Genomic DNA, 25,470 nt, shown 5'->3' on the forward strand with positions numbered 1-25,470 from the left:
AGTGCAAAACAAATTTAGCTGTTTGTCACTGCCAGGGCATGTAACGCTTAAAGGTACATACGTGCCTTTTAGTTATACAGCACCCTGCCCTTAGGGTCACATTGGCCCTACTTTAGAGGGTGACATATGTGTAATCAAAGGGGAGCTTAATCAAATCAAGGAACATTTATTTAGCGCACACTTCACCCGAAGCTTAAGGCTTGGCAAGTGGTTTTAAATGCGAAGTCGAAGTGGTAGCAAACTGCACACACAGGCCCTGCAATGGCAGGCCTGAGACAGGTTTAAAAGGCTACTTGTGCGGGGGCACAACCAGTGCTTCAATCCCACTAGTTGCATTTAGATTGTAGGCCCTGGGTATATGGTATACCACTTTACAAGGGACTTACAGGTAACCTAAATATACTAATCAAATAACACCAACATCAACATGTTTAGGGGAGAAGCGCAAACACTGGTTAGCAGTGGTAAAGTGCTCTAGAGTCCTACGGTCAACAAAAAAATAAAGCAAAAATGGGAGGCAAAAGGCATGACAGGTCTAAGACCTGTCCATTATTTTTCTTATTTATGTATTAACATAATGTGTAGAAATGGTATAGTGTTTCCTGTTTTGCATTCAAAAAAGGTAAAAACACAAAAATAACCCTGTTGTGCAAAATGCTTGTGTGTGGGAACAAGACTACATTTTGTCAGTGCACCATCTTGAGGGACAATCAGGGCCATCACAAGCAAATTTGTCGGCTGCTTCATTATTATATTTTTTTTTATTTTATTGGCCACTTATACAGAGAGAGAGGAAATATAAAAAAAGAAAAAAAACATTCAGGGCACAGACGGGAAATATACATGTCATCATCACAGACCATAATTACAGATATAATATAGTAGGTAATAAAATACAAAAGTAAATACTGCTAATCCCACTGAAGGCTGGACCAGACCTCCCAAATTTTACCCTAGATCGCAATCCCCTTGCTTTGGCGAGTGCCAGTTCCATTTCATAAACCCCCCTCAGTAACAACCAAAAATCAGTAATCTTAGGACTAAGTTTTCAATCCATGCCCTAGCAATACACAGACCAGCACAAGCAATGAAAATTGACACTAGAGAATTTGATACATTGCCAGTATCCGATATTGCCCCTAGTAAAATGTATTTCTCAGATGATAAAGTATCCTTACCTATTAGCTTACTCAACTCACGAACAACCTCATACCAATATACAGTTAGCTATGGACATGTAACAAATATATGTCGCAAATCCACATCATATTCATTACACTTAGAGCAATAGGACTTACAAGAGATATGAGACACGGCCCATTTAGAAATAACCTTTGGAGTGTAATACAACATAAACGTGCTACGATGATGTTGCAGCTTTAAATTAATTGAGGTGACTGAAGAACTAATTATAGCCAATGATTCCAAAACCTCATCAGTAGTCACCTCAACTTCAAAAATGTGATTCAATTTGGCTGCAACCTGTGTAACATCATCTTCCGATACAGCTATAAAGCACCGATATACTTTCCCTATAAGGCCTCGCCCGAAGTTTTAAAGATTACCCGAAGTACCTCTGTTGTAGAGGGAAGAGCTAACAGGCCTTCGCCTTGGGTAAAAAAGTTCCTAATTTGTAAGTATTTGAAAAATGAATTATGGGCTATCCCAAATTCCTCTGTCAATGATAAGAATGACTTAAAGCCGTGTTCGTCATAAAGATGTCCTAGCAGTGTTATGCCATGTTGTTGCCATATTCTCCCCACCGAATCAGAGAATATGCCAGGGAGCCTCGGATTGCCCCATAAGAAAATAAATTTGTGCCAATCTGGCAAAATAAATGCTTTACATGTGTCCTGGCAAATACGGGAGATATGCTGACTGATCTTAAATCGAACTCTCTTGTAGTAGTTCGGGTCAGACATGTGATGTAATAAAAATCCTGTATTCAAGCCACAGGCCAACTGATATGCAAACCAGGGTTTTACCACATCAGGTCCCTTAAGTAAGCACTGAATCCGACTAACAAAGGCAGCCCAAAAATAGGCTCTGAAATCCGAGAGTTTAAAACCACCTTGTTCAAAAGACAGCTTGATATATCTAAGAGCTCTCCTCGCCCTCCGATAGCCCCAAATAAAGCTTCCAATAACACTATCAAGCCGCTTGAAAAAAGTAATCGGAACTCTTAATGGGATGGTGCGAAACAGATAAAGAAATTTGGGTAATATATTCATTTTCACTATATTACACCTCCCAATAATGGTCAATGGTAGCCTATGCCACCTACGCAGATCAAAAGTAACTTTTTTCAGCAGTGGTTCATAGTTTAAATCAATAAGATCGTCAGCACGGGAACTAAAACACACACCTAGATACGTAGCAGACGCGGTAATACCTAGCGAAGGTGGGGCTAATATAGGTATAAAATTAAGAATTGACTGTGTCTTGTTTAGGTTAAGCTTGTATCCAGAAAAAGACCCAAAACGTTGTGCCTCTTGGGTTATCTCTGTTATAGCTTCTACTGGCCCAGTGGTAAATACCGCGATATCATCTGCATACGCAGTGACTTTTAGAGACATACCATTAAGGAGCACTGGTGCAATAGGCACATTGTGGAGCAGGTGTCTAATAAAAGGTTCGATATATAAAGCGAATAGTAAAGGAGAGAGCGGGCATCCCTGCCGCGTACCCCGATAAATACTAAAGGAGGAAGAAACAAAGCCACTATGCTTAATTATAGCGGTTGGTTTACAATAAAGTTTCTGTACCACCGAGACAAACCTCCGACCAAGACCTAGAGATATCATTGTACACCACAGTGATCCCCTGGCCACTCGGTCGAAGGCCTTCTCGGCGTCCAGCATCAGCATCCCAATCCGCTGATCCAAGTGATTGGCAATATCGAATGCAGCAATAGCAGTATTTATATGCGCAGCAGTGTCCCTACCTGGAACAAAACCATGCTGTTCCTCTGAAACTAACAAATGAATCAATGGGGCTAAACGGGACGCTAGAAGTTTTGAGAAGATTTTAGCGTCTGAGTTAATTAAAGATATTGGTCTGTATATGCTCATATTTTCCACTGGTTTGCCTTTTTTGGGAAAAACAATGATGTTAGTTTTGTTCCAAGAGGGGTGCGAATCCCCTCCTTGCAGTATCTCATTAACCAGCTCGAGAAATACTGGAGTCAGTACATCCCTAAATGTTTTAAGTCAGCATTTCCTTCCAGTATCGAAGTTTGAGAAGGATCTAAAACAGGTAGCCCACTTTCTTGTAAGTAATCTATAACCAATTGTAAATTATAACTACTTGTCTCACTATACAAATCAGCATAGAAAATCCTAAACTGCTCCACAATTTCTTGGGGTTTAGTGAAAGTAGCGCCATTCACGCCATTAATTTTCTTGATATGTACCTTAGCCCTTTGGTCGGCTAGTTGATAGGCCAAAACCCGTCCCACCCTTTCTCCATACTCGTACTGCCTAGTTCTAAACTAAAGTTACTGGCAGCTTTATCTTTTAACCCTCTACTAAGCTTCGCTCTTATATCAATAATCTGTAAGTATATTCGTTGTTCATCAGTATCCTTCAAAGCAATTGCTAGGGCATGTTGCTGCTCTAAATCCGTATATAACCTATGATCGTTTTCAAGCTGACTAAAATTAGACAGATTCTGCTTAACAATATACTGAAGTGTAACCCCCCCTCACATATGCCTTTAAGCAATCCCAGACTATAGCAAGGGATGTAGTATGAAGATTATTTGTTATGTATTCCTTAAGAACCCCTTGCATGTAGGTTACATAGTCTGAGTCACTAAGAAGGTGCCTAGGAAACGAAAATTCCCTGGGTTGTACTACCACTTCAAGACCGAGATGAACAGTAAGCATAATGGGATTATGGTCCGATGTAATCTTAGGACATACCACCATAGAAGAGGTATCCAACAAAGCATAATTGGTAAAAATCATATCAATTCGAGAATATTGTTTATGCGGATGAGAAAAAAAGGTGAAACCTGGCGTTGTGGGGTACAGCATTCTTCACGCGTCCTCCAATTGATGTAAATAAAGCAAATCTTGTATAGCTGCCCTCACCTGAGCCATTCTACCTCTTGCGGTCATATTTGTGGTATCAATTTTTTTATCCAATATACAATTAAAATCACCCATTACAATAAGATCCCCAGCCCATTCCAACAATTCTGAGCTAAGATAAGAAATAACATCAGGGCAGTCCTCATTAGGATCATAAATCATGCATACTGTCATCTTATGGCCGAAAATAGAAATCTGAGCAATTGCCCATCTTACCTTGGAGTCATCCTGTGTGCGTAGAACCCTTACCTCAGAGTGCATACGCTTCAACAATGCAACCCCCCGGATGAACAGCCTAGCTGTTTCAAATATTTTCTGTCTTTAAAGGCCAAATGGGTTTCAGCAAGTCCCACTATATCGGGCTTAAACACCTTCAACTCTTCCGCTACCAATCGTCCTTTACTAGCTTGGTTCAGCCCGCAAACATTCCAACTCATAAATTTAACATTCGGCATTAAGTGTATTTAAAATATCGCATCGATCTCTATCTGTAACGAATTCCCCCCCACCCCCCCCCCCCCCGAACCAATAATCAAAAAAAATCTGTTTGTGCACTTTCTGTACTGTTCTAATTTTGACGTGACCATTTAACCCCCACCTTCCACTAAGACCCATTCCAACTCCGCCCACCCCTGCTACTGCCAACCCCCCTACCCTGTATCTTACAAAAGGAATCACCCCCCTACTTAACTGTCCTGATGTGACAGCATTTTGAGAGTGCCCCACCCCCGCCCCCCAGAGCACCCACCGCACTCACCACCCCACACCCCTCCCGTGCCAGCCATAGAAACATAGTAATACAACATGTTTTAACTAAGAGAAAAATATTACACACAGAAAACAGCACTAAATTAAGAGAGCCCATCTTACTATAAAGTACCACGACGGGCAGCTTCATCAGATCATTATTGACAGTAATTATCAACCCCATTCGACCCCGTTCACAATATACTGTAGTGAAACAACAAATCAAGCATTGGGAGTAGATTGCCACTTAAAAAGAGCTTTTCTCACTTCCTGCTCATTAAAGAAAAAATATATGTGACCATCTTTGATAACTTTTAAACGGGCAGGCTCCTGTAAAAAAACCTGTGAGCAAAGCGCCTTAAGAGAATCCATAAGTTGACGGAGCTGCCAACGCTTTTCCATAGTAGGCTTAGATAGATCAGATCGAAAATTGCCTGATGGAGCAAAAAATTGCCAAAAAAAACAAGAATAGGCCTAGCAAAGTTTCTTTTGGACTGAGTACCTTGTGGAAGAAATAGCAGCAACCCTTTGCACCCTCTGAACTTGTGTGTCCATGTCCCAATCATCTAAATCGGGAAATGCCTTTTGAAACAACTCAACAATAAATGCACGAGGGTCCGACCCTTCCGGGATCCCAAAAATCCTCAGATTATGGCGTCGCTGCCGGTCCTTCAAGGTCCTCAATTTTAGACTGCATCAGAACCATCTGTGACTCATGTGATGTAACCTGATTCGCGGTTTGAGTATTGACCTCCTCCATGGCTGCCACCCGGTGTTGGAGATCAGAAACCTCAGAGACAAGATGAGAAACTTTGGCAGTAACTTCCGAAAGCTATTTTTTTATTTCGGTACTATCAGCCATTGCCTGTTGATAATAGAGTTGTGCTTCTGCTCTTTGAATATTAAGTACCTGCATAATTCTAGACAGAGATGGCTCTTCAACCCTACCAACCCCTTCGTTCTGTGGATTCAGATCAGGATTACATTCGGCACCAAAAGCTTCTGAAGACAGTGACCCAATAGTTGATGATAGGGGTTTGGACATTGTAGATTGGTTGCAGGTTATAGCAGATGCAGACCCTTTCGTGTGAGTATACTCCACAGGTGTCTCCTGAGACCCATTCTGAGAGCTGCCTGAAGCCGGCATATTAGCTGTAGGCGTATTGGCTGTTTCAGAAGCCTGCAAGATCTCTGGGATATTAACCGGTGAGGTGGCAGCAGGATCTAGCTGACTATTCGAAATAGAGGTAACTGAGATAGGGCCAAATGTTCCTGAGTTAGATAGCCTAGAAACAATTGATCTTACTTCACCCTTTGAGACCCATTTCCGTAGTGGGCTCACTCCCGGGCCCACTTTTGTGGTACTCGCTGCCCCCTTAAGTCGCCCCCCCTTAAGTCGCCCCTGAGATCTGAGCCTTTGTACCGGCCCCACCCCCACGGCCTCTACCGCCTTTCCCAGTCCGGCCCTGTTTTGGGTCTTTTCCCTTCTGGGCTCCCCCCTCCTCCGGGGTATTGATCCTAAAACTACGAGTAGTCCCACAGCCATTAGTCCGACTACTAATATCTTGAACCGTGGCAGAGTCACTGGGGGAGAGATCCAAACCACTCTCTAAATTATCATTGGTCACGCCCTTTCTGCTGCCATTATCGTCACAAATCACACTCCTGCCATTCCCGTCCAACCTACTCAAACCAATACCCTGCAAGGAGCTATTTGACAGCGCTGAAGAGTCTTCATTATTCAACCCCGAAGAGTGAGAGGAGATGTCTGCATTGACATGTACAATTGGAGCGTGAATGGCTCTGAGGCCAGCGTTGGAAAGAGATGCTGAAGTGTCTGCTTCTATATGTACTTAAGAAGCAGAGACGGCCGTACTCACACCTGCTGCAGCAGAGGTTCCCAATATTATGCCACTAGTAAGATTCCCTTCAACAGAGGCATTCAGTGATACTGTAGAGTCCTCCGGGCCCCCCAAATACTTCAGCCATTTGAGCAGTAGGGATGGCTGTCTCTGGGCCGCAGGAGCGGAGTAGCGCTGTAACTTTACCAGAGCGCAAAAGTTTTAACATAGGCTTGCCCACCTGATATTCAGTAAATGAATCATCTCTGGGTGTATTATCACTTGCCACGGCCTCCCCGGAAACTGCACCGCAGCCAGCAAACACCGGGGAATCCGCCGCCACCGAGCAATCCGTGACATCCACGTCCATGGAGCCCGCAGCACCCGCTTCCGCCGGCGCCGGAACACCCGCCCGTCCTCGGCGGGTCATCCTTGGAGAAGCCACTGTTTTCAACTGAAATCGCACCACTTTGTAGCCTGCGCTCGCAACCCCGCGGCCGCAGACAAGCCTCACCCGACTGCCTGCACCACCACAGAGCCCACCAGAGAAGTGCCGGAAAAGTAGCGTCCGCGATGCCGCCAGCGAGGGTTCTCTGATCTTCCGCCAACTCACCACGCGGATACCAAACACCGCGCAGCTGAGCTCCGTTAATCGGCACATCCACAACAGGGAGGGAGACACAGCCACAGCAGCAGGTACAGTTTCCAAATTTCCAGCTTTCCGGCTCCTCACGTTTTCGGAGTTTGAGTCCTTTTCTCCCTACTTTCCGCATTCAACAAGGCCGGCCATCGGGAAGGGTGGAGCGGCAGATCAGCGAGAGCCTCCGGAGGAGAAGGTGGAGGAGGCGTCCCCAGGAGCGGAGTCAATGTGCCATCTTCCTATAATCGGCTGCTTCATTAATGTACTGCAAACTTTGCTATAGCAATTTATTAGTGCTTTGTGCACCTAAGGCCACACTTGCCTGCATGCTTCATGCACATCACTCTCCCCTTGCCCTCATGTTGTGAGTACCTTCAACTTTTCTTTTTCTGGCCATTGATGTGGATTGGGACGGTCTTCGTTTGTGCTTGGCAATTTCCTTTTCTAGGTAATGGACTGTTTTTTTTAGATTTTGCTGTTTCTCTTTCGTAAGTTCTGGTAGCTTATGGCTTAGCACTCCTGTTTTAGGGAATGTTTGTCCTGTGACCAACCGTTCAGCCGCTGACCCCTTTAACCCTTGTTTCTTGCTTACTTAAAAGTCCTCTGTTGCACACCAGTGCTATTTTGTGTTCCCTCCAGAGCAGCCTTGTTCGCGTTTAAAGCAAATGTGATCTGTCCTACATATAAGGCATTGAATTTCATCCCAAGTAAGTTGCGTCAAGACACAAGCCATGGAAATAGGGGCCTTGGCATTATTGTGGGCATTATCAACATGCTATAGGCATCCACTGTGTTATGGTAAGCATCCATGGCCTATGACTGTAACACCCTGGAATTTGAAGAAGAATCTGTCCAGGTGATGGATTTGCTCATGTCAGTATGCGATGAGGATGCCAAGCCAGTGTTTGGGTCTTCTATTCTTAGTAAAAATTAAAATTGATACTTTGAAAGAAAACGTTATATTTTTCCAGGAAAGTTATTCCATCTGTAAAATTAAGTTTGTTGGCCAAAATGGATATTGGTATTTGATAAACAAAATATATGTGCATTTTAGAAAATGATTGTTGTATTTCTAAAACGCATTCAGAGCTGTTGGTTGCCTGAAAGAATTGGATGGTCACTAATGATAATCCTGCTTCGGGTAGTCCCTTGTGGAAAGCTAACATGTGGTCAATATTTTACAGTACAGTAATACAATTTGCTGGTAGCTCAGGAGGATTTTCCTCTAGCACAAGTAGCTCTCACTATAGAAAAGGTTGTAGACCCCTGGTCTCTCAGTATGCCTGTGCAAATATAGTGGCCATTTCAATGGCAAATGTTCTGTCAGTAAATGACAATGTGCTACCACACGATGCTGTTATATCGACAATCATTTTTAATGCAATAGGTCTTGCATTTGCAAGCGTTTTAAGCTATTGGCATTGAAAATGACAGTCTTTTATTTATGTGTTTTTAAAAGGAACACATATATAAAAGGCATTGTTGTTTTTAATGCCAGGAGCTTAAACTCTCGCAAATGTGAGACCACTATGATGGTGGTCACGCCCCTTTTTTTAGACGCTGCTCGTGGCAAACATTAAAGTGAAAGTGAGTATGGCGCTTTCCCCCAGAGTAAAAAAAAACAAAACAAAAAAAAGTTCTTTCAAAATGTTTTGTAGCGCAGCCACTAAAGTAAAAGCGGACCGTGCCATATATTAAATAAGCATGGCCGGTATAAAGCGGATCGCGCTGTAATTTGAATAAAAATACATTACTATTAAAATAAAAGCAGACTTGTGCTGCGATGTCGTGGGTGGAATAGGGGAAGAGCATTAAAAAAATAGTGCTCATCAACCTATAAAGCAGACCATGTAACAACCAAAGTACAAGAGCCAGTCCTCATGGGAGGTTACAAATGAAGACAAGGCGGTACTAAGAAGGGACTAACAAGCCTATGTACGAATCAGAAGCCAGCATTTAAGAAGGGAAATGACATAAGCCAATGACAAATATGGGCGGCGAGTGGGCAGGGCTTCAAGTGCATACTCCAATACCACATGCCACAGAGCAGCGCATGCGCTGCCCAGGCTCGACCTAAAAAAATCACCCTGCCTCATGTCCATTTAGAGTAGGTAGGTCGCAAATGTTTGTGGTTCCAAAAATTGGGTCATGGTTCTAAAAAATTTCGAAAACACTGCCATAGAGAGTGGATTTTGATGTGAGTGTCAGCTGCCAATAGGTTCCCTGCCGCCTGCTTTCAGAATGTCTGAAGAATAGTACATTCTCACATCAGTTGGAGAAAGATCTCTTCTTGGAACATATTTCAGGTAGATTGGATAGGAGCCTCTGTCTCTCTCTTGTTAAGTACATTTGGTGCAGAGATTTAGATAGGATGAAGTGAAAACCAGCAGAAAAATCTTGCCATTCCTTCTTAGTAATGCCCCAATATGTTTCTCTGCTAGGGTCACACTTTATGATGTGGATCTCTGGAGGCAGACGTACTGTGTGATGTGGTTATGTCGCAATCTTCTGAAACTCTGATATTTGATTGCCACATTCAGTAAGGTTTTAGTGGGAAATACGGTGATCCAAGGTATGCATACTAATAATGTACGAGGTGTAGTCGAAGGATCTGGATTTTATTGTTGAGAGTAGGACTGAATTCCGATATGGCTGTGCAAAAGAAGTAATGTTGTCACATATTGTAAACACTATAGCTAAATGTCTCTATAAAATAAAGGGCAATCTACTCTGCCATTACATTAAACAAACAAACAACTTTACGGAGCTCTGCTTGTGGGTTACCGTCTCTAATCAGTCCACAGTATGGAGCTGTGGCTCTAACAAGGAACAGTAATGAATGTGCGAGTCTCTAGACTTTCTTATATTTTTCAATAACTGAATCCTGTTAATTCTAGAGTCAATTATTTGAATGTAGAAACCTAGTGTGATGTAATGGATCCCAATGCAGTAGATAGTAATTCAACTTTTTAAAATTACAGTGAAAAATCCAAATTTTTTGGAGGTACACAAGGTTAAAGCAAAGCTAAATGTGCTGTAACTTTTATACTCAATGTAGAAAGGTGTTTCTCTTTGGATTTGTTTTTGCCTTTAATCAATTTAAATTGTTTAAATATGCAGAATTACAAAGAAAGAACAAGATATATCCAGTCTTCAGAGTGAATTGGATTCGTTGAAGAATTTGCTTGAACAACAGAGGACTAAAAACAATGTAAGTACCCTTTAGTAAAAGGATACTATGAAACTTTGTGACAACACTTTGGTTTTAGTAAAAAGCTTTATTGAGGTATTTACGCTTTGAGTTGCTGGTATTAAAATATTAAACAGTTTCTGACCTTTGTGAATTACTACCCTTAGATAAATTTCATTTCCCACTTATTCATTGCTTCTTATAGTGGTGGACCAGAGACTAAGTTATAAAAGAGAGACCTAAGTTACTCCTTAGGTACATATTTGTTCACTTAAGTCAGTGTGAAGTGTACAAAAAATACCTCAAATGGAGCTATCATATTTTTCTAATGTTATGTTGTGTATTTGTCAAAAGCATTGATTTCACAAGACTATATCCTTCATTTATTATGGGGCTCTAATAAACCTTTTGAGGCCAAATTTCGTACTAGATATTTGTACACCTTCATTCGCTATTTAATTTTAAGAACTTTTATTATAATAGAACACCCACTTGTAAATACATCTAAATGAAAATGTAGGTGGAAAGAAACAATATCCAAGACCTTTAACATAGTACCCCATAGCTAGCCACTTTCTGTTGCCCACTGTTTTGGTTTGAAATTTTGTTTGATTCTACTTTGGGCCACCTTGTGTTGGGCCCTTTGGGCTTCTGAACATAATTCCAGTAGTGGGTCACAGTAGCTTGTGTTCAGAGGGCTGCATGACCGGACTAGATATCTGAATTCCTGTCTTTGTGGACCCTCAGCAGTAACCTCCAACTATATAGTTACAAGGAAAATGTCTCTATACCATATTTATTGTAGTGTGCAGCACCAGCCAGCAGGCTTTGGACTCCAAACCACACTGCAGCCAGCGTCATTTAGTGAATAAACATTGAGGTTTTGCATAGGTGTAAGTAACACCTACAGGTGCCCGAGCACTCTGATAAAAGATCTTAAATCTTTTGGAATCGAGAGACGTTGCCCTTCTGGATCCTGAACATACTTTACTTTGGTCTCTGGCCATGGCTTTATTGGGCCTTTTTGAGACCATGTTAAGGATCTTTAAGGCACATCTCAAAATTCACTCTACCACTTTGGTTCAGAAAATAGCCCCTTTCGTACTCAGGCCTTTAACACAGGTTTTTGGACCTGGCATAATGCAAGTAAATGCTGCAGCTCTATCTACAGAGCCTAAACTAGCTTCATCTCTACCTGTGCTGATATTTTGTTTTGTGCTTTAATAACAAGTGTGATTCGTAGACTAAATCAAAAGGGCACAGTCTTCTCGGAGGAAGCGCTTTCGCCTAAAGATGTGCCATAGGAGGAAGTTTTCAAGACTTGAATAACCCATAGCTCCAGTTCAGAATATGTTATTTCCTCAGCACCTTTGACAATTGAGATGAGGACAATGATAATCCAATTTGGAGACAGATAATGGCTTTTAGATTGACCTCCAACCACCACACCATCCTGTTGAATACAGATTCAAAGGTGACCTGGCCATCCTTCCCATGGGACCCTCTGCGGTGTTCCTCTTTTGTCTAATTGTTAAAGAAGGTTGCAGATACAGACACTTGTGGTCAGCCTCTAATGAGAAATCAAGTCAACAAACCGTTCCTAAGCAGTTCTTATGAGCCAGAATAAGTGACCCTAAAAGGGTTGACATTTACAACTGAATGAAGATACTGTTCTAAAAATGTGGACTGAACCAAGCTTCGGCATTCTCAAAAACTTCTTTACCTAAAATGTAAGTCCATATTCAATTGCCATACCCTCTCACAGGCCATTGCTATAAGTAATATAATGTTCTCAGTGAGTTTCAATGTGACAAATGTGTTAAAGACGACACTGTGGACCTACCACTCTAAAATTTGTGGAAAAAAGTTTGGCAGTACTGCGTTAGAATTATTTACCAAGGTTGTAAGTGTAGTTGTTAATTTAGTGTTTTCTCTTTTTATTTTTTTTAAACAAACGTTATTAGCACAAAAATGCATTTTGGCCACAAAAGCATCAGGAGTATAAAAAACTGTAGTGTGTGAATAATATTTCCTATGGGCTTACTTTAACTAAATGCATCAGCTCCCACCAGACAAAATAATTAATCTCAAAATAAACCATTTGTGTGAAGGCTGTTCAGTGATCTTCCCTCAACATTGCTAAATAAATCAATGCACACCTAGAGGGAGAGAAGGTGCAGAGGCATATCCCACCAATGAGTTAAGTTAAATCCAAAGAAATGTGGCCAGCGAAACCCGAAAAAAGTAAGGGAAAATGAGAGCAGGTACAACCAGGTAAATCAGTTTACGGGCCGAGTCTGTCACGACTCACATGGCGCCTAGTGGGTTAGCGCAAGCTATTACTGTACCGGAATTATTCTGAATTATTGAGCTATAGATGGTTTAGGGTCAGGGGTAGTTTGCATAAATGCAGAACACTGAGAAAAGAAAATTCCCGGTTCCACAAGCAGTACATGTATCATAAATGGACAGGTTTGTGAGGCCTTGAATACCCCACACACTTAACACTAGTTCATCTGAAGATGAAGGGGATGCCGCAGAAGTCAACCCTGCACCACTGAGGAGATACTCACATCTGACAGTGAATCCGAGAACCTCCCACTCCATTAGACAACAAATAGTCTGGAACAACTGGCGCCAGCCTCAAGGCATGCCTCATTTACAAAGAGAGCACCGAAGGTTAGGAGTAGTCTAGTGACAGCTCACCCATCAGAATCTGCATCTGCCGCTTGCCAAGAGATGAGGGAAGATAAAGGAGATGAGGCCCGTGGCTGCACTGTCTGAGTACTTCTGACGCTCCTCGCGGCTCCCTCTGCTGATGGTCTGTGTGCTTCCGTTAGCTACTCTTCAGGCACTACTACTGCCTCGTCATGGTATACCTGTATGTTGCTGCAACACCACTTCTTCCAACACAACTCAAATGACGTCAGCACTCCCACATCCCATCATAGACTGAAGGGGACCAATGGGCATGGCTACAGATATGATGAATAATGAGCCTTTGGGAATCGGTCACAGAACATGAAGCTGGAGACATAAAAGGACAATATCGCCATTGTATTTTATGTTATAGGAAAAACACTGTATCGTTGCCTTTCCTTGGGTGTATCAAACAAGCCGAGCGACAGCAGATGCCTTTCAGGCAGCAACCCTGGAAGGTATGAAGCTGTGGGGCAACTGGAGCCAGATAGCAGCACGGCATGGGATTTGGAGAAAAGAAAACTGCGCTCGGAGAGGAGAAACTGGAGGCTGCAGGTCCCCGGCACAGGAGATGGAAGCAGTGGCTGCAGCCTCTGGGGGCGCAGCCATGGGGCACTGGATAAGAAAAGAAAAAGCAGCTCATAAAACGGATAAAACATAGGTTCCTAACTTGGGCCTAACATGAGGGATAGTGGACTTTGTCCCTGCTCTGAGGGCTAAAACACATAAAGAAGCTTGACAAATTCATTCCATGGACAAATTGGGAGAAAGAATGGAAGACCGACGATAGAGCCAGCAAATGGGAAGCCTATGGGCAGACTGAAGCCCACAAAGTAGATACAGCATGTCTCTTCGAGACAGCACATAAGCTGTCCTACAGCCGAGACCTAATAATCAATGCAGCAGTACCATGTAGAGATGGTCAGAGATTTGAGAAGATCCTGTAAACTAGTAGTCTGAAACAGAAAGAGAGTTAATGTTGAAAGGCCGTGGAATGCGCTTTTTTAAATCTGCAAAATGCAGGTCTCAAAGGTTTGGGTTTGCACCAGTAACCTAAGGTATATGGCAATAGTGTGACACCAGTAGACTGGGAAAAACTTGTAAAATATCTTTCATAAATTGGAGCAGCATTGAGGGCGATCCTGATGAATATGGGGATGTTGTTTATGATCCTGAATTCGTAGAAAGAAAATTCCTACTGTCTTATGTTTTTTTCCTTTTTTACACTTATTAGTCTGCCGTCTGACAGTGTACTAATGGTCCTGAGTGCTGGTGTGCTGAGAACAAGCAGAGGTGGTGAGGTTGTCCTCAAGATAAGCGGGGTTGCTGTATGTGTTAAATCCATCTCAACAAAAATTCAAACTAATCGAGGCTTAAAACAGGGGCTTTCATTGTCACCTCTGTTTAACTTGTTCATAGAAGAAATATGGAAGAAAGTGACTAGTTTAATATTCTGTCCTCCTTAGCTAGAGGGCCATAGTGTATCCATTCTGCAATTTGCCATCAACATAGTTTGCCAAGGACTAGTGTCTGTGTCAAATAATGGTTGACTGCTTTAAATGCTGCTGTAAAATTGTGGGAAGCTAGCTTTATATGTAGTGTACCAAAATGAAGTACACTATGTAAAAAGTCTAGGCGACCCTTATTGGATTACAGAGCACAAATTAAACCCAAATGGTCTCATTTGTGGTAGTGTGGACGAGCAGTTTAGGCTTATAAGAGGGCAGTGTCCATGCATTTGTTGTACCCAGTCAATAAATATGAGACGCACTCAAGAAGAAACTCGAGGCCAATTTACAAAAATAACACATTTTTATAGAATTTTAAACACCGAGAACTTCGGAATCAGGAAAGTACTTTAGACTTCATCAAATTTTTCAATAGAAATAGTAAAATAATTGACAGCTGTCAGATTTGAGGCATGAAACTGAAACGTGGATGTTATCCTATGGGAGAAACATTCACTGCAGAAGGCCACTTGCAAACGACTTACAGGACTGTTCTTCTGAACTTAAGGTGAGTAGGGGCTAAGGTCCAGGAAAACGCCAAGAGTTCAATTTTGGTTATGGGAGGAAAAGTGCGGCATTCGGTTATATTACAGCAACTTATGGGACCCTTCTCCAGGAGTTAAGATGAGTGGTGGGCAAGTTCCAAGGCTGCACCAGCCGAACACCACCAGAGTCACTATAGCGTCCGGGTGCAGAGATGCGAAATAGCATTGGGTGCACAGTGTTATTCTGTGGAGAACGGCCACGGTAAAAAGAGGCTGCAGGCTTTGACTGGGGGTACATGGGCAGTCGGGCTGAACCAACAGGAGGTCTCAGGCCTCACAATGCTCTGGGACGTAAGGACACCTTTTGTCCTCTTCTGCACAGCCCAAGGGCAACAGGTGCAGAGGTGTCCTTAGGCGTCTGTTTTTTCTTACCAGAGGCAGTTATGGTAGAGGGGGGTTTGCGTGCAGAGGCTGCAGACGACCTCGGGGAGCTCACAAGAGGTGTCACCATACTGTACTAAGTTTCTGTCTTGGACCGATGGGGGCAATGGTGTCTTCAGGCATCGGGGTTCTGCGGTCACTGAGTCCTTCCAAGGGTCTTTGGAAGCCTGCAGGATGCAGGGAACCAGGCCGGCTGTTTCCGGGATGTCTTGCTTCCTGGGTGAAGAGCTGGCAGGTCTCCCAGGCTTTGGGGACTCATCAGCTGCAGGACAGTCCACTTTTGGTGCAATTGGCAAAGGCAGCAGGCAGGTCGGCAGGGTTGGAGCTAAGTCAGTTGTTGCATCTTCCGTTCTTCCAGGATGCGACTCTTCACGTCCTTCTTTGTCATTCAGTCGGCAGGATCTGTTGTTCTGGTACCAGGGGCTTCCCTAAATGCTGAATTTAGACATGTTAGGGGAGTGTAGGGTAGTAGCCATGGGCAACTGACCCTTGGGGTCACTACACCCCTTATATGACCACTTCCTGTGGGAAGTAGCATAACCCTATCCCAGAATACCTAAGCATATAATCACAAAGAGGGCTAATTATGAAAAGTCACGTCCACCTCAGTTTAACCCACCTTAGGGGTGGTACTAGCCTGGTGCTGGTACGCCTACCTGACTAGCTAATTTTCCCATCTGTCCAGGTGCCAGAGGGGCTCTGGACAAAGGAGGTAGGTAGGCTTCCTCTCCAGTCAGGGGAGCCAGATTCGCATTTCAAAGGCGGCAGGTCTTTGAAACTTTCTGGCCTAGGAAGGCTGATCAGCAGGTCATCCTGTGGGAGGGGTTGTGATGCCCTCTTCCCAGACAGGCTTTTGTTCTGGGTCTCCTGAGAGCAAAAGGCTCTCCCCCTAGGAGGGCAGAGCACCTCAGATGTGCCATGTGTGTGCATGTATTGGTAAATCTAACACTGGAATCAGTGTGGGTTTATCAATACGAGATGATTGATACCAAACATCCCTATTTTCAGTGAAGCCATCATGTAGCTAGGGAACTCGTTTTCACCAGTGTCCAGCACGTTCTAAAACAGCTACCCTGTTCACTTGCACTCTTGCACTGGCAGTAATGGAACTGACCAGCACAGGGTCATAGCTGTTCATGCAGGTATGCCCTCACATGTAATGCCAAGCACCCTGCTTAAAAGAGCTGTAAGTCTGTTGTAGGAGTGACTTAAAAGTACTACATGCAGTGTTAGGGGGCCTGGCACACAGGGATGTGTGTTGGTTCGTGTTTTTACTTGTGTCCGCACCAAAACATGCAGCCTGCGATATCAGCCCTTCATGAGTTCGGTGTGGGGACCCCTAGGGTGGCACAATTCGAGCTGCAGCCCTTGTGGGGGCCCTCTTTAGTACATCAGGCACTATGTACCAGGGGTAACATTTATTAGAGACGTGTAGAGGGTGCTAAAAATATTGCCAATTTGGGGGAACAATTGTACAGTTTTGGGAAAGCTATCTGGCGCGGGAGACCTGGTTAGCAGGAACACAGTGCACCACCAGTCGTAATCACATGATGTACCAGGTAAAAGGTTGGTATGGACCATGTCAAAAAGGAGTACTTTCCTACATTCATCCACATAAGTGTTTGAACAGTAGTAATATTTAGTGGTCTTGTTAGGGATGTTAAAATCATAGAGGGGGCTAAATGATTAAATGTCTTACCAGTGGGGAATTGTTCGGAGTAGACAGCCATTCTAGTGCTACTCTAGGCGGCACGCAAATAAGTGTGGAAATGATTCATGGTACAATAATTATTTAGAAATCGAAATCTGTGAATATTACATAATTTAGAATGGATGCCAATCTGTTTTGTTTCGATGCTAGGTAGAGTTAGAATATTCGTTGTGTACTTTGCCTGTGATCGTTTCTGTGGTAGAGGCTCCAAAAATAATGAGCCCAGTAATCCTGTTTTAGCCTCCAAGTCCTCTTTACATTCAAAACAAGATCTCAAACTCGACACAGGTTGCAGGTTTTTGCTTTCAACATTTGTGGCATGTGAATCTGGTCGCAAATCATAGGCGCAAACGGGGCACATGTTCTATTTGTGTGCCTTGGAATGGGGACTAATGTTCTTCTAGCACATTCTTCTCCATTTCAAGATGTCAGACCTGCACATTTTGCTTTTGATCGAATTTGTTTTCCATTAGTTTTCGGCAAAGGTATATACTGATGATAGCGGAGCCACCAGTTATGATGTACATTCTGTTTTGCATACCATATTGGTGAATTTCAGTGATTTTTTGTTGTTTTGTTTCTGGCCATAACTAATCCTTAACTGTCGCCCAAAAAAAAATATATATATATATATACATGTGTATACATGTATACACACAAACGTATTTCATATTGAGTTTGGCAGTGATTTACCCATTTAGCATTATATTCTTGCTTTTAGGTTGAGGAATTAGAAAATAAAATTGTTACTGCATGCTGTTGTTTTTTCATTTAACATAAAATGTGAATGGAGCTGTGGATGTTATATTGGAGATGGCCCCAAATTTGGTAGAGGTGTCAAGCTACAGTATAAATCACCATAAAGCATGTTGAACCTTCCCTCAGATTACCCAAATATAATCCAAACTATGCTCAGATATTTGTGTTTTATTTGCAAAATAAAAGTGAAGAATTACCTAAAACAACAATCTCCTTAAGATGAACATGAATATACCATTCTCTAAAGTCTAAAAGGATTGTATGTGTTCTCCATATTCCAACATTTCTTTACTTGGAACCTAGTACGTAATTTATAATGTATCTGGCAAAAAAGGAATGCCAGAATCTCAAGGGCCACAATGAACAAGTTTATTGACTAACCGCACTGTCAATTGCAAAAGAAAAAAAAAATAGGCTCGGGTTTTGGTGAACTCCAACATCTCGTGGCCTGACAGTGGTGTTTAGGTAATGAGTGAACTTGTTTGTAAGTACTGTTGACAAAGTTTGACTCTCCTTTACGATTTGAAACTATTCCCATTCTCCGTGGTCTTTACGTAAAAACCTCAAAAATGTCCTTTACTAAAAAATAAAAGAAAACAATGTGTAATCTTGACTGCCATTGATTTCTGATTGATATGTCATTAGAACCTCCTACGCCAGTTCAAAAAGTATTCTGTAATGACTCAACATGTCCATGAAACTGTTGACTACTAGTTCTCTAGTTACTAGTAAATTGTTTCTGTGTTTGGTCAGCAGCACTATGATGAAACAAATACATGAAATGCAACATAAAATCATTGTATTCCTGCGGCATAAACTCACTGCTTTTTAGGCACAATTTTGTCATCTTGATCATATGGAGCAATCCGATATTCCCCAAGCTTTTCTTATGTGGCCAGACTTTCTCAGTTCAGTCCTGTCTGAGGACATTTCAGGGTATATGGAATACACATGAAAAAATATCCATTAGAAATGGTTGTTTTGCCTAATGAAGATCAGGTATTATAATCTTGTGCATTTTAGTGGCTGTTGCAATATTTTTTAAGCATCTGCTCCCCTTTTGCACCTAACACAGATCACTTGTTTACATTTATTGTTTAGTGTTTATTCTGTGTAATAATGTGCAAGAGCTCCAGAACCCTTACTCTTTCCTTTTGCTGACACGCAAAACATTTCATCTGGAGCCCTTAGAGTAAAAATGACAGATGCGTCTTAAAATTTGCATAGGGTTTTTTGGGCTTTGGGTAGTATTTCTGTTGACTTGTTAAAAAATGGGCACCAAACGTTTCCTCGTCTTCTATTTCTCATCTCTGAGCGTTGATCCATTTGAAAGCAGTTAAGAAGAGAGAACGCAGTCTTTTCTTGATCTCTATCATGATTGGGTGATATTCCAACTCATTAGGGTTACTTGAGCCAAATAATTCAAAAGATGAAGATGATTGTTCTTAGGCAGACATTTTACCCCCTTCACCTCCACCACCCAAGGCTTGCTTTTTGGCTAGTGTAAAGCCAATGGAGAAACACTTTTCTTGAATGGGTTTCTCATGAAAGCTGTTTTCTCCCTCACAGAAGTGCAGACCCTGAGCATACAGTGGCTTTAATAGAAAATGGGGAGAACTTCATAAGAGAGATCCTGGATCCAAATAAGCGCTCAGCAAGCTGTTGCTCATATGAGGCCTACAAGCTCCCTATTTTGTCTCAGTGGCCTTAGCCACACTCCACACAAGTGGAATACGATCAGAAGAGGCTGTTCCATCAGCAGTACAAACAATCCAGAAGCTATAACAGGCATACATTCACCAAATCCCATTTTCACCGCATTACTTCCTACAAGATGGAAGAGAGGACGGCAGGAGCAGATTTCATTGGCATTGACCACCCCACCGAAATCTCTTTAAGGGCATTGATCTCTAAACTGCACAACACACTTGTCGTGGTAAGTGTGTTTGGGCTTCTGCCAAGATGCAGGGAGATTGAGCTGGATTACTAAGCCACTGAGTGGTGTCTCGATTGCAGTACAGTCAGTTTAGGGACAGCTTTATCATATCCTGTCTAGTGGGTGCAGACATGTAATCTGCTGATAGAAAGTCACTTTCCTCTATTAAGTACATGACTGGCAAATGCAGATCTTCCCAGACAACACTTTGTTTTGAATAAACAGGGGGGGGGGGGGGGGGGGATCTAATATTCAGGTTGCTTGACAAAGCAATTACGCTGTCATTTTGGGCCATATATAGCAGTATATTTACACAGCGGATCTTGCTGGTGTGGAAAATGCTAATGAGTTATGTATGTGTGTGTATGTTATATAGTGTGTGTGGTTGTGTGTGTGTGTGTGTGTGTGTATATATATATATGTGTGTGTATATATATATATATATATATATATGTGTGTGTATATATATATATATATATATATATATATATATTATGAGCAGTCTGTCTTAAGTGACCTACAAATGAAGATGTGGTCTGGCAGATATTTGTCACATTAGGCATTCTGCAGGTTGATTAAGTTGCTTACCAAGGAAAATGTGGTCCTCATTATCCTGTGTGGTTTTGCAGGGTTAATTCCCTGGGCAATGGGCAATGCTTTCAGTCTTAAGTGCATATGAACGCAAAAGTAACAGTTATGAATTCCTCTATTAACAGTGGTCATTTAAAAGATAAAGAGACATGGCACATATTCATAGCCCAAGATGAGGCTAGGTGGACCTAGAAACCTGAGTGGGCCAACTGTGGGAGTTTCTGCACGGGGAAGACTTCATGGACTATGAAGGATGGCATGCCCATATCAGAAACTGCTGACACTGTGCCTCAGGTTTCGGGAACTTTAGCAAGCAGACTCTGAAGTGTTGCTGGAGAAGATGCAGGAAATAGCCTTGACAGCCAGCAGAACGTCACTGTTAGTTTATTCTAGTATGCACCGAAAGGGAGAAGGTGTTGGCAAACAAAGTCATAATACAGTTATAGCCAAAAGGCACTTAGCAGCCATGTCATACGCTAGAGCAAGATTGTTCTTTAGAGCTGCTTTAGAGTTAAAAGCCATAAAAAATAATTTTCTCTAAAAAAAAAAAAATAATAATAATGGTGCTTCCTCATTCATGTCCCTTTAAACACTTGACTTTAAAGGTGTTTTCATGGCGTTAATTACACTGTCCAGGATAACAGATTTTTGTAAGCACTCTCTTTCAAAAATCTGTTGCATCCTTTTTCTACTACACAAAGTAGTATTGGAGGAGCAGCCTATGTCCCTATTTAAAGCCAGTTCTCATTTCCGCTTTTCCACGTCACTCATTTCCACGTGTGACAGAAGGTGTTGCTCCTTGCAATAGTTCTTTCTTCCTCATCCTTCAAAAGCAGGGAAGATATTGCACATACAATCCAAGGAGATTGCTCAGCAACATTGTGTGGAGGTCCAAGGAATACATGGTAGAGTCACCGCTTTTTGTCATGTTCTTAGGATTGATGAAAGGAAGAGCTGTTAAAGTAGGCAATCTACAGATGGATAGTCCTATGAGTTAAGTGTGGGTCTGACTTGCACAAAAAGATGCGCCTGACTATATGACGACTCACTCCACAACAGATAAGCCAGGCAGATCTACACCCTCTTGACATAGCGGTAAATTCTAAACTTTGATGCAAAGTCAGTGGAACAATTTGATATAGCATTCTTCCAGCAGTGACTTGGTGCGAGTCCCAAGAAATCGTATGAACCTCTCCCTGCCCGGTTATTGCTTTGGGGGGCTTCTTAATATTAGAAATCTACATAATTTCAAAAGAAAAGTCACTTGTCTTGAGTAAGCTTCGTTCTCATGAGTATTTTACCTTTCCACAGATTCTTTATTACCCTCCATCTCCCCTGTTCAGAGGTGGATTTTGTTCTTTGTTAGTGTTCTTTCTAGCCAGGGTTTGGTCTGTCTTTTTTATCTCCTTTGTGGAAGGGGGAGAATGGGTGATGATGACTTTGGGGACTGCATTTGGATCCGCTCTCTAATTAGCAAGAAGCATTGCTAAACAAATGTTTGGATTCGGACTGTCGCCTGATGAAATATAAAATTCCACTATTAAAATGATCACTACCTGAAGTAAGCGGCTGTTCAATTTCTATAGAAATGGGAACAGCTATTCAAAGGATGATGGGTAATTTATTTGAATACAATTACTAAAAAGAATCCTGTATTTGAAGATAAATTATTAGTAAAGAGTAAGCAGGTTTTCAAAAGGGTAGCTCAGGAGGGGACAGAAATTCAGGCCCTTATTGAAAAGAAAAGTTGAAAATTAAGCAGAATTTCTAAATAATGCTAACAGCACCACTAAATATTTAGAAAAATTCCAAAACATAAATAAATGAAGGAAACTGATTAAGTGATGGGGGTCTTTCCATGGAGGCTTACGTATGAGATGGTAGAGAGGCCAAATGAAAGGAGTGGTCCAGGTTCTCTGATGGAAAAAGCACACAATATTGTTTTATATTGTAAATTCAAGAAAAATCTTTTTGTTAAATGATAATTTGAACATAAAACCAATACTTCATACTATTTTAAATTAGAACTGTTTCAGAAGAGCTTTTCAACAGGTTTAATTTAAAAAATATACACACCTAGTACAAATGGCTTGCAGCTAGACAGGTTACGCAAACTCTTAACCCTTTGAGCAAAAGGAGACAATTTCCTGTCATTGTGCAATGGTACTACGGGCTTCTGAGCTAACACTGTCTTAATCAAATTAAGATGATTGTCCGGGTGCATCTTTCACCGCATGATAAGACCTGCAAGATCTCACTTGACTTTTTCACCTAGCCTGTTAGGCAACAAGGTATGAAAGGGGCAAATTAGACCATAAATGTTCTTGAACAGGGTCCAGTGGTAGAATCCAAGCTTTACTCTTGTACAGATCGGTTTCTGACAAATCAAGATGGTCCTAGGGAAACCTGTAGCAGGGGTACCAGTGGGAAGGCAACATCTAAATGGGTGTTCCTAAGCAGCAGACATTTATCAACTAAGTGGAGAGGGTCCATGCCCACTCACTTCACAAGGAGAGAAACATTGCCATTGAGGTTGGTAATATGTTGAGCTAATGACCCCTCTGAGTGAAGAATAGGGAGGCTAGCACGTTGAGTGTGTACTATGGTGTTGATTCACACCTGATTCACTGCCCTGGTGTTTATCCCTCATTCACTACCAACAATGATATTGACTAGACAAGATCACAACTCCTCAGTTCACCTATAAAAGGTTTATGTAGGAAATAACTGCTGTGTGTTTGGGCACACCAGCATCCTTTGCGGAACCTGGAGTAAGGACTAAGTGGGTAAGTAAGACCACCTGCAGCTCCATAATGTTAATATGAAGTGAATTGTGCTGAGGGAACAGGTAGACAGGAACTTCTGTTGGACCTAAGAAAGGGTCCATTAGTACATTCTCATATTCTGAAGAAATCTTTTATGCATGCCCTGATCCTGCCCTTTCTCTAATGAATGACTTATTAACTCGGGGCTCTGTTCCCAGATCCTTTAAAAAAAGCAAGTAGTCCCATTAATCAAGAAAATAGGCGTAGACCCACTTGTTCTTACTAACTACCATCACATGTCATTACTTCTTTTTTTGGCTAAGGTACTGGAAGCCCACGTTGCTAACTGCCTCTGCTCTTTTTTTTTAAACCGTCACAATTTCTTGACTCTCATCACACTGGCTAATGCACTTCTTATTCCACTGAGGCAGTACACTTGACTGTACTAGACGAAATGAGGAAAGAAGCAGACAAGGGCACTACCCAGGTGCTGGTGCTCCTTGATCTATCTGCGGCTTCCGACATGGTCGACCATGATCTTTTGGTGGACCGTGTTAGGGACACTAGGGTCCAGGGATCTGCCCTTAAATGGCTCATGTCTTTCCTAGATGGTCGCACTCAATCGGTTCGACTCTCCCGATTCATGGCCCTCAAAGTGAAACTGACCTGCAGCATGCTACAAGGTTCAGCTCTGTCTCCACACCTGTTCAATTTGTACTTCCTCCCATTAGTTCAGTATCTGGGGGAAATGACAACTATGTTACATATACGTAATTGGATGGATCACAACCACTTAAAATTAATCCCAGACAAAACAGAACTCGTCTTAGTCTGTTGCTCTCGAAACCCTTGGAACTCAAATGTTTGGCCTGCTGAGTTGTGGATGTCACCTCTACCATCAACCTCAGCAAAGAGCCTCAAAGTCACAATCGATAGTGATCTCTCTTTGAAGTCCCAGATTGGGTCTGTAGTTTGCACATGTTTTTTCCAGCTTCGGAAGATCAGGAAAATCAGTAGATTCCCAACTTTTGAAGCTCTTGTTCAGGTCATTCTTTCTATGGCCACATTGACTATGCAAACTCGCTCTACTTCGGCCTTCCAGTTCTCTTAACAAGAAGACTGCAAACGGTACGAAACCAGGCAGCCAGACTGATCTACCAGCAGCCGAGTTGGTGCCACATCACTCCTCTAATGAGGAAGCTGCACTAGCGAACAGTAACACAATGCAGTGCTTTTAAGATTGGATGCCTCATCTTTAAATCCCTATTGGTCTCTATCCTCATCCGGAGATATACCCCTGCCTGGAACCTGAGGTCATCCCATCTTAACCTCCTGGTCATCCCCACTTTTCAAAGGAAGAGACTAGGTGGACCTAGATTTGCTGTTCTGGCCCCTTGTCTTTGGAACTCACTCCCTTCAAACATCAGATCCCCATCGTGTTAACTTCAATGTAGGAGGCTTCTAAAAACTTGGTTGTTCTCCCAAGCTTATGAATGAATTAATGAGCTGCAGGATATTCCCTATAACTAGCGCCAAGAAACCGTATAGTGTACGTGCTCTCTACAAATATTTTTAATATAACATTTTTAACATAACATACATTATCTCTGCTATCATAAACCTGAAACTCTAGGGAAGGGGTTGTGGGTGGGGGAGGCTAGAAGAATGGTGCATCAACTTGGGTTTGGTCTTTTGGAGCTCACCACTGGAGCTCTTCCCTTACCTTGTGGGAAGTTTTGTCCCTGGTAGTTTGGGGGTCTGAGTCTAGTGACCACAAGAACATGCAATGCATCGAGCACCACAAGCTGAAACGGGGGACCCACTGGACATAGGATCCATAATTCTAGTGCCTTATGAAACCACAATGCTATGGTATGGATTTGACTTTGGAAATGGGACCAGGTCTCCTGAAGAACCAACACACTGTCATTAGCATCCTCAACAGCCTGTCGTAAATAGTCCCTATGAAGAACAGCATGTGAGTCAGAATTGAAAAGAGATTGCTGCAGTTGGTTAGATGCAAGTTCAAAAGTGGTATACACATCTGTCTTAGTAACATCAGG

General features: G+C 42.3%; 1 protein-coding gene across 32 annotated transcripts in view; it reads left to right on the plus strand.

Annotated features, from left to right (window-relative positions):
* Positions 1 to 25,470, plus strand: part of KTN1 (kinectin 1) — a 484,843-nt gene that overhangs the window by 353,727 nt on the left and 105,646 nt on the right. For all 32 annotated transcript variants that reach the window (XM_085626790.1, XM_085626798.1, XM_085626810.1 and 29 more), the window contains exon 28: positions 10,442 to 10,532. In XM_085626790.1, the coding sequence (XP_085482916.1) occupies positions 10,442 to 10,532 (91 nt within the window). The remainder of the gene's footprint in view (positions 1 to 10,441; positions 10,533 to 25,470) is intronic.

This window comes from Triturus cristatus, chromosome 9 (assembly GCF_964204655.1).
Source record: "Triturus cristatus chromosome 9, aTriCri1.1, whole genome shotgun sequence".
Lineage (NCBI taxonomy): Eukaryota > Metazoa > Chordata > Amphibia > Caudata > Salamandridae > Triturus > Triturus cristatus.